At 38.0% G+C, this 10,525-nt stretch overlaps 1 protein-coding gene across 3 annotated transcripts in view; it reads left to right on the top strand.

Annotated features, from left to right (window-relative positions):
• Positions 1-10,525, top strand: part of PCCA (propionyl-CoA carboxylase subunit alpha) — a 272,415-nt gene that overhangs the window by 162,652 nt on the left and 99,238 nt on the right. For all 3 annotated transcript variants that reach the window (XM_042042942.1, XM_042042930.1, XM_042042953.1), the window contains exon 19: positions 4,478-4,580. In XM_042042942.1, the coding sequence (XP_041898876.1) occupies positions 4,478-4,580 (103 nt within the window). The remainder of the gene's footprint in view (positions 1-4,477; positions 4,581-10,525) is intronic.

Below are 10,525 nucleotides of genomic sequence, written 5' to 3'. Positions count from 1 at the left end.
GGGGTGGGGGGAGGGCAGGGAAAATAAGAAACAATTTATATGGTAGATCTAAAGTTTCATTAAAATTGCTTATGCCCTGTCCCAGGCATTTTAAGTGGGCCATCTGTCTAAACATCTCTGCATTTTTTTCTGATCATTTCCTCGACTTATTCATGAGCCATGGGAGGGCTCCTTTGTAGTCTCCATGTAGCTGGTTCAGTCTACCCCCACTGAATACATCTATGTGCTTGCATAACATATCTTTTCACAGTGCTGGAAATTCTCTGAACTTGGTTCAGATGAATGGCCCACTTTCTGAAGGTCTTTTTTTCTCCCTCTGCAAGATTTGTATGCAGAAACTGACCTTGGTGGCTACAGAATCCAGCACATTATTCTTGATCATTTTACAGGCCACCTGCTGTGAAAGTTATGATGAAGGATTTCTTAATGATTCTTTGACCATTAACATTGTTTTAAGTCAATATTTCACTTTTATTTAACTGCTGAATAGGTAATTGCCAATTGAAAAACAGCTTTATGTAGTGTCATAAAATGTGGTTTTCAAACGCTTATAAACTTTCAAACAGGAGGACTTGTTATGATAGTTTGGGATTTCTCTGTTTACGTAAAGTATTATGCAGCAAAAATATCAGAAGTGAAGAGGAATTTGTAAGTGTTTTCCCCCTCAGCATTAAAGCATGTATTTTGAATTGGAAGTAAAAAAATCTGTACTCAGTTTTCTGGGCCTTTAGGAGCTGGTGACGTCCTAGCACATTTACATCATCAGTGGTAATTGGGAGAGGTAAGTTTATTATCCACAAGCTGCAGAAAATCGTCATTTTTATTGAGTTCCTTCTATCGGATTAGTTGGTGACAATCAAAATGGCCAGGGCAAAGTTATTACTTGATTTGCTTTTGTGAGTGTCCGTTTCCTTTCATTGTTTGTTCTTGACTGGAATAGATAATAGTTTAATTAATGTTTTCCATGAGCACAGTAAATGTGTGTCGATCTGAAGTTTTTTGCAGTTGTCTGCTTTCCTCACTGAGAGCTTGCAAGGAAACCAGGAGCTTTGGTTGCTGTGTTATTCTAAAGTGTCTCCCTCTCCCATGAATGGCATTTGAGGGTAAAAGGGACGTAATACATTCTGCACAGACATCATCTCTAGTTGAACAAACGGCAGTAGAGCTTGAAAATAAATAACTAAGCAGGCAAACAGTGCTCTTTTTCTTGTTGCACTGCTTACATGTTTTTGTAATTGGTGCTCTGGAGTAAAGCCTTTATGACTTAAAGCCAGGCCATCACTCTTCGTCTGTGCTCTGGTGCTTGTGATGCTTCCCCTTAGAAGGCAATTTGGAGTGGAGAGGTTCAGAACTGCCCTTTTTTGCATGGAAGGAGTTTGTAACAGCCTTTTCCACCCATGTCCTGTCGTTGCGGCTGCAGTGCTGCCTTTGCTCTCTCTGTCCCTTTGTGTGTAATGCTCCTGGCAAGGATCAGCAGCGCACAGTTCTCCATGGCCCTGCTGCCCATTCACCTGGCACTCATCTTGCTGTGAAACTTGTGTTTCTTCTTGCAGCCAGTGATCTTTATATGCAAATGAAGTAATTTTATTTGATAATATGTAATTTGCTGAAACTGGGAGAAAAAAGAGAGGGCATGTTGAACCCTAGGAAAGACATACTGTGTGGACTCTGAATCTAGGAGGGGAAGTGCCTTCTGTTTTCTTTGTGTCTTTTATGATGGCAAAAATTACACTATTTTTATTTTCAGTGGGATTTTTTTTTTCTGTGAATACAATATGTTGGATTTCATCCCATTATCCAGAACTTTAAAAGTTGTACATTTTGAGAGTAGCCAGAAGTTTGGGGAGTTTTATATGAACTCGTGTGAGCAACTTCCTGTTCATATTCAACAAACTTAGACTTTGATCCTTACTTTTGGACTTTGTAATCCTTATTTGTATTGAACCTTCTCTCCCTGAAAATCCTATCAAAATGGAGTCTACTACAAGATAATTTCTCTGAACGGAATTTGATTTAATGAAGAAGTAGGATTGTCTTGAGCTAGTATAAGTATCTGTCCTAGCCAGTGTCAGTTATAGTTACAAAACCACAGGCAAAGTTGAAAAATGTTGCTGTGCAAATGAATCTAACAGTTCCAGAAGGGAGAGACAGCTTGCTGTGTACTTGGTGTTAGATGCAGCTCTGGACCTTGCCCTCCTGGCCAGTGGTGTTGCAGAGAGAGGAATTATGTGACTGTTTGAAACCCAGGCAAAGCAGTGATCATAGTCATGCTTCTCAAGAGGCATGCATCCTGTTTGGAGATACACTTGACAAAGCTCAGCAAGACAGGACTGAACAAAAATAATCCCTGCTGGAGAACAAGACTGTCTTTCCTTTGATGGCCAGCAGCCAGATTCATGAGGTCACTTCCAGTCAAATGCAATATGAAGCAGGGCTATGCCAGCGAGGCTGTAAGGAGTCTCATGACACCAGTGAAGCAGATCTACTAAGCTGAGTTTGTGATGAGGTCTTAGTTCTAATATCAGAAATATGAAGTTGCTATAAACCACTAAATCCTGTTGGTTGTTGAGTGGGGTGTCATGGAGAGCTTAACCAGGTGCTGCCTGTATACCTCCTTACTGGTGCTCTGATACCAGGAAGTGCAATGAAAACATCTCTCAGCTTGCTGCCTGCTACCTGTGCAGGAAATTCCTCTTCCTCTTCTTCAGGAACTCCTGTGTCTGTCGTGTTTCCTATCAGCCAGTCTAAATGTTTGGTGACATACTCCAATATGAGTTGCTGAGAAATTGTGTTGCATTCAGTAGACCATGGATAATTCCTCAGATTTGTTGTTTTGACAATTTTCACTATATTAAATGTGAAAGGTGACACTTGGCATCGCTAGCACAGTAACAGGTTATTTTCAATATCTGTCTTGTGAACTTTTAGGTTAGTGATAGAGGTGGGCTAAGGTGTTTGCTGAAATTTGGTGTAGGCCTTACTTGGCTTGGATCCAGGAGTAACTAAGGGTAAATATGCATCTATTTGTGTCTGATATATTTAGCATTTCCATTTCCCCTTTTCAGGCACGTGGCAAGGCACAATTTTTGGAAGCTCCTTGCCTCATTAAGTACTTGAATTTGTACTTGCGTAAGTTTCAGGTATCTAAAAACCTAATGTTCTTAAAATAATTGTTGAAATCCTTAGCAAGTCAGTGTGTTATCCTTGGCTTGGGCAGATAATTTCTCCTCCTGTGGCCTCTGGAGACCTCACAGGTGCTTCTCCCTGTTGATTCCGCAGGAAACCTGAGCACTCTCTTTTGGGAGATGGGATTCACTGGTCACCTAAATCCTCTGGAGGATGCATGTGGCATAATGTGTTTACAAGTTTTAAGGCTCTGAAGACTGCAATAAAATGGTGTAGTAAGTGCTATAATGTACAATAGATTAACGTTATGGCAGAAATGATCCTTAGAGGGGATGTAAAGGTGATAAACTTATTATCCCTACAGATTTCTTCCAGAAAAACCTAAATGTCTAAGAGCCAGTGTGGAAGAAAAGCTATACCAAAATAGTGTGTCTTTGTTTTAATGGAGTTTAAATTACACCTTCCTATCTTCTATTTAGGCTATGTGGTGCTTCCTGATGGTAATATATGGTGACCATTCATTAGAAAAGTTATAGTATGCTTTTGGCTTGTTATGGCAAAGTGGAAGAGACTCGAGAAAAGTTAGAATGAGGAAAATGAAAATGAATATACATTTAAATAAAATACCTGAAAATTGCATGTTCCACTCTGAATTTCGAAGAATGGAGGCTCAGTTCTCATTCCTTTGCTCTCAGGTGTGTGCTTTTTTAAGTTGAAAAGATTCGGTTTCCTGTGTTACTTGATAAATGGTGCATCCACAGAATGCTGCAGGAATCAGTATAATCCTGCGTATGGGCTGTGATGATACATCATTATTTTTTCAGTATGCTTGAAGGGCTCTGTGTATAAGATACTTAAAAATGTATATTATAAAGTTACTTGTATTACTTGTTTGGCTGAATCTTTTGTCTGTAATTGGCTTTTAATTAAGATTTACTGAGAATGAGATTAAAGAAATAATGATTATATTTTGCCCTTAAAAAGACTGCTCCAGTTATCACTACTGCTATTCTCCTGCCAACCCACTTTCTCATCTGCTTTTCATCCTGTTTGAGCTAATTCTGCAGCAAGTGCTGGCTGTATTCAAGGGCCTCCTGTAACTTTATCAGCATACCCAGTGTGTCAAGGCAAATCTAGAAAGAAAGTAAGAGTGTATTTTCTCCTTATATGCTGTTTGACAGAAAAATGTATTTAGTATATATTTTTTTCAAGTATGCTCTCCAACTGTGTCTATAGATTAATGATACGTTATATCCTTCATGACCATCCTATGAGGCAAGCGCTTCTGGTTAACTTGGGACAAGCATGAAATCTCTGTTAAAAATTTTTTTTCTGTCTGTTTCTTTTTTAGAATTCCTATTGCTAAATCAAAGAGAAGTAGCTGGGAGCTCTCTGTGCGGCTAGGAGATGGAATTTACCCAGTTGCAGTTTCAAAGGATGGCTCATCATTTTCTGTAAGTTCTGCTCATTTTCTAAGAAATTCAGTGCATTGAGTCTCTCTCTATATATATATATATATATATTGTCCTTGACACCTGCTAAGATTCTCCATCTTTTTGGTGACCAAGTATAGACGTGTGGTTTGTCTTTAGTAGGCATTGCTGTGAATTAGCAAGTGAGACTCTGTTAATTAAATAGTGCTAGTGTACTGAGATTCTTCTCAGGGCTCATGCCCATGGAACATTTTTGTATATAATTGTTTAAAAAAATAGTTTCTAAATAACTTTGTTTAGTGTTTTGTTTAGAAATAACATTGTAGATATATGAGAGCAAGAAAATAAATGCGATGTTGACAAAAATCACATTACCTTAGGCTAGTGTTTAGAAAAACAAATCAAGTATCCAAGGGAATTGAATATGTAATCATACTGGAATGGCATTATTCAACACTCTGTGGTAGAACTGTATGTGGTCATAGTAAAATGCCAGTGTTTCAAGATGTGCTTATTCACTTCAGATGAATGTGTATAAACCATTGTTTTTTACAAATACTCTAAGGTAATTACTTAAGCATTTAATGTTGTCAGCATGGGAGGCAGAAGGACAGACCATGACAGTAGAAGAATGGTAATGCAGTGTTTGGTAATTCAGCCGGTCAGCAGAATAAAGCCAAGACACAAGCTGGTTGAAGTATTAAGAAGATAAATTCATAGGGAGAACTATTTTTATGTCTGGTAGTGGTGATTCCACAACCAAAATGAAATATTTTTTTTTTTAAAAAGGCAGTTGACTTGTATAGTATTTGGTTGACTCTCGGGCAAAAGGTTTCAAAAGAGCCTGAATAAGGCAGTTTTTCTTAGAATGGCAGTGACGCCCTACTTGTTGAATTGTTGTTTCAGAAGCAAAGGCCAAGTCTGCATAGAGTTTTTAAAATTGTACAGTACTCCTAACAGGCATCCTGTGAACTTGGATACAGTCCATTCAAACAACAGAACACCTCTGTCAGCTTTCAGCCCAATTTAGAGCTGGGTGGCACTGGTGTGTGTGACAGAGATAGCCCTTCCCAGGAGCAGTCATTGCCTTCATTCTTTCCATCCTTTTGTTGCAGTGTTGCTGCTGTGTGCAGCACTAGAGCTGCCTGCTGCTGTGGGGATGAGCCTGCTGGTTGCTTTGAGTGTTGCATAGGCCCTCGCTGCTGTGAGCTCAGAAATCTAATTCCCATAGTTAGACTTCCCCAAACCAGGGAGCTGTTTAGCATAGACAATTACACAAGCATACATCTGCATATGTACACACATTTTTGAGAGATTTTCTTGAGTCCAAACCTGTGTCTCCATTTAAATGGAACTGCTAACAGTTGTGATGTCTTGCAGCAGTATGAAAATTACAGCTAGTATAAACCAGTTTGACAAGGTATACAAGGAGTCTGATTTCTGATCCTCCAGTAACAAATGTGAAAGTTCCTTCTCATGTCCTTGTGTCCCTGCAGTAAATTACTGCTGTTACTGCTAGGCAAGGAGGCAGGAGCACCCCTCAGTGTCACAGAAGGAGTGCCTAAGCACTAGGGAGAATTAGGGGTGCCAGGTAGAGACTGAGTGCCTAAAAGCCAGGACCAGAGGATTTGTGACAACAGCTTTTGCATTTTGTTTCCACCCTAACCATGCCATGTATTAACCATGTATTCCTGGGGAGATATAATTCCTTATTTATATGTATCTGGAAAATACCTGGTGAAATAAATCACATTAGGTGGATTTCAGGAGAAGTCTGTTTCACTTAAACCTTATACCTATGAAGATATAAGTGTAAGTTATAAGATGATGTGAAGATGATGTGAAGATGTAAGATGTAAGTTTTATAGTGTATTAAAAATTGCACCTGAGCTTGGGTATGTAAAAAGCAGGTAACTCTTTCTTAATAGCAGGATTGTTTAGAGTTAACACTTATTTTTATTGTTACTGGATAAATAGCAGAGCACGTGTTATTCTTCATCAGTAATTTTCCTGGTGGTCTCCTGTGATTGTGCTGGAGACAAGAGTGTATATAGTAAATATAGCACCGTCAAAAATCTGAATTATTGTTCAAAACTTTACAATAGAAAACCAACTGCCTTAAAACTTCAAAGAAGAGAAGTCAAGACTAGGAATGAGAAATCTTGTTTCTGATCAGGAGGTATAACATACCATCAGGAAAAAAAAGGGAAATTCAAAGCTTGCTTTATTAACTTTGCTGTCAGAAACACAAGCCTCACTTTTTGAACTTCTGCATTTACTTTTTGCTACTAAGTTGGTGTAACATGGGCTCCTGCCTTTGTGGCTTGTGTCCCCTCGTGGCTTGTGACAAGGATAGCTGAATCTGTGGTGCAGTTGATAGCCCAGTGGGAGGGCCACCTTCGCATTCCCCTTCAGAAGTTTACTTGTGCTGCAAACTGTGCTTTGCAGCAGCAGCATTTGCATCCTGATTTACTGTTTACCACAGGGACTCTTCCAGCAGTGACTCCTTTCTTTTTTTCTGTAACGCTTCTACTCTCACCAGCCGAAACCTCCCCACCTCACAGTGTGCAGTGCTTTGTGCTCTGTGCAGGTAGTGGGAGCAGCAGGCTTCTCCATGGTTCCCGCTGTTTCAAGCGGATCATTCGTCAGCATTTCGTTCTGTGGGTCATCTGTGATTTTCTTCGTTTATCATGAGATTCTTAATGAATTGTGCAGTGTTAACTGCTCTTTGCTGCTCTTTATTTTCCAGAATTTTGAGGTTTGTAACCATCTGTTTTTAACTACTTTATTTGTAACAGAGGTCCTTGATGGGGGCTGGCTTTAGGCCACTTTAGCAGCCTTGCTTCCCAAAACGGAATGATTCAAAGGATAAGTGGTCAAGTGTGAGCGATGCTGTTTGCCTGAAGCACTGCAAACAAAAATACTAATTTTTATGATTCCAGTAGAGGTTAAAAACTTTTGTGAATCCTAATTTGATATATTTTCTTTTAAAATAGAAGCAACTTGGTTTTTATTCTGAAGCCAGCAACATATGTGCTAATACTTAAGTTAGTATAAAATTATTGTACTATAATTTTCTGTACCAGACAGTTGTTTCTGGTGATACCCTATCAACATAGCAAATGCTTTGCAATTAAGAGATTCCTATGACCTGACTTGGGAATTAAAATTTAGCAACTTTGATGGGACCTGCTTGCTTGTGTACAAAGAACTTGCCAACTAAAATAATGTAAATGTCATTTACTCTTTTTTCTTTGTTCTGTATATTAATTGCCAGAAGAATCTTTAAACTAACTGCTTGTCATATATACCACTTAGATTTTTAGAGGACAGATGGTCAGATTCTGAGCTTTGATTAGTGTTCTTCTTATGCTTAAAATTTTTTCTCTTGTCAATTGAATTAAAGAAGATCACTGCTAAAATAGAATTTGAAGGAAGAATACCTTCCTTTACATGTGACTAATGCAAAACAGCAACAAGCAGCCCAGAAGCATCCCACCACCAAACTCTGGAATCTTTTGTTTAGTTCAATTACAGACAGGAATCTTTCACATCTTGCCATTTTCAGTTGCCAGTCTGGCTATCAAATGGGTTTATTTTATGATTTCATTGATACAAAGACTTGATTGAGTTTTGCTCTTGAAGGTTGGAGTCTGTTCTTCCTTGACAGAACTCGACTGTTCTGCAGGATTACTGAAGGGTGGGAAAGACAAAATCAAATGGGAACCTATATATATTGAGGAAACCTGGTTAGCTGTGTGGTTTCCCTGCAGCATATGAATATGACCCTTCAAAACCAGATGTCAGCCACCAAGGATGGTCTAGTTCCATGTGATGGAGGCATTGTTCATTCATAGGATGGTTTGAGTTGGAAGGGACCTTAAAGGTCATTTAGTTCCAACCTTCCTTCCAACCTAATTTTAGTTCAATGAGGAATTTTTAACAGTATTCTATGGAATAAGCTTAATTATTGAAAACCTTTTTGCCATAATCTGTTTTCTGATTACTTGCTACAGTATAGGAGTACTGTCTTGAGAATTCTTTATTGATGATTTGCATGATTTCTCTGCAAGTAACTGGTATTTTCCCTTTTCATGTTTGAAAACAGTCCTTTCTGTTAGGGTTCTTCATCTCTGTAGTAAATACATACCTTCCCAGACCACTTAGCCTCATCTTCTCATCAGTTTACTTGCCAAAGAATTTCCAGATGTTTTCAGTTACAAAGTAGCTTCTTATCATTGAAGTTGTTTATTTATTTTTTTTTTTTAAAGCATTAGGTGAAATAGTTCAGAAGTTACTTTGGGCAAATGGAAATTCGATATATTTCCAGAGGGACCTGTATAGGTCAAATGCTGAATAAGAGGAGTACAGAAAGCTAAATTCCTTAATTCAGGTTGTTACTCGAATGGTCTACCATTTTCACAAAACATTGGATCACTTCCTAAATCCAAAGTTAAGAATAGATAAATGTAGTACAGACATGAAATCTCTATAAAAATTTTTGAAGATTGTTCAGTCCAGTGAGAAATGAATGTTTTTAATAATTTTTAGGAAAAAAACCCAGTGTTTTTCCCCTATGTTTTTCTTGAGAAGTAGAGAATTTATTAGATACCTGTGTGGGTGAAAAATCAGCCTGTGTACCTCTTAACATTTCCAAGAGAAAACGTAGTGTAAAGTACAAAATGCCAGCATAAAAATAAAATCTAAGGCATTGCTGTCATCGTTATTTGAATACATCCTATATGATCAATATAGAGTGGGTGCATGTGAATGCTTTACTTTAGTTAGTGAATTCATGTTTATCTAATTATGGTTAAGCTTTGACTTCAAATTCAAATATAATAAGCATTTAATTTGGAGAACTTTGGTGTATTCATTTGCTGTAGATTTCATGACTGAGGGGTAAGTCGATTTGAAATTACGTCAGGAAATACTTTCATTGTATTGTAAATTCTCTTTTGGAGGGAGGAAAAAATGCTTAGGAAAAGATACCACCCAAAAATCAAATGGAAGTATGCAAAGCATCAAGTGTAACAAGGAATAGTATAACGGGAAATCAGAGCAATGATACAGAAAGTTGCTGTAATCAAGCTTAGTTCACATGTGGTTCCTTAAACACAAATGTGAAGGGAGTGGGATAGTAATTCAGTGCATATTAAGTTCTGTCTTTCCAGTAGTCCATGTAGAAGAATAACATTGCCTAACTCTATCACTATAAAATTAATAACCTTGTTAAGAGAATCAATAAAATACCAGAATTATTATTACTAGTATTCTACATTTCTGGTATGCTTCAGGCACATAATAACTAATTGGTCATATGAAAGAAATATGAGTGCTGTATTAATAGGGATGAAAAGCAAATACCTGCAGGAATTAAAACAATAAGAGGGGCAGCCAGTTGAAATACAAATTAACATATATCCCTAGAAACAGCAGGTGAAGCCTTTCTGCTTAGCTACTTCTAAGTATATAATGTTACATATATATTTGAAATAAAATATAATGTTGTTCCCTTGTCCAATATTAGTTTGAATGAAAGGGAAGTGCATGTGTAAGGGCACAAGTGGGTGGGGCAAGATCAGTTAGACAATCCTTTCAGCTGTAAGCAGAAAACTTTTCCTGCCTTTTTCCCCATGGTTTGCATTTTACTTGCAGCATGGCACACAGACTCTTCATTGCAGTACACATACAGTTGTGCAAACAAAACTCTGTTACAGAGTTCTATAGCTTGTATATGTATAGAAACTATTGTTGTAAAGGTTGTATACCTACTTTCAGTCTCTTAATTCAGGTTGAAATCTGAAGCATTTTCTGTTTGTAAGACCTGTGTATTCTGTATAATGTCACTTTAATGCAGTATGCATAATCTAGTGCTGTGGTGAGAGCAAAGCCCCCAGCTTCCATGCTTGCAATGCACTGGCTGTAGTAGCAGTGCTCCTGCTTGTTGACAGACTATGGCTTTA

Source organism: Corvus kubaryi, unplaced genomic scaffold (genome assembly GCF_017639235.1).
Source record: "Corvus kubaryi isolate FWS band 111438036 unplaced genomic scaffold, C.kubaryi_AGA036_p1.0 133, whole genome shotgun sequence".
Lineage (NCBI taxonomy): Eukaryota > Metazoa > Chordata > Aves > Passeriformes > Corvidae > Corvus > Corvus kubaryi.
This window is presented reverse-complemented; position numbering and strand designations above follow the sequence as displayed.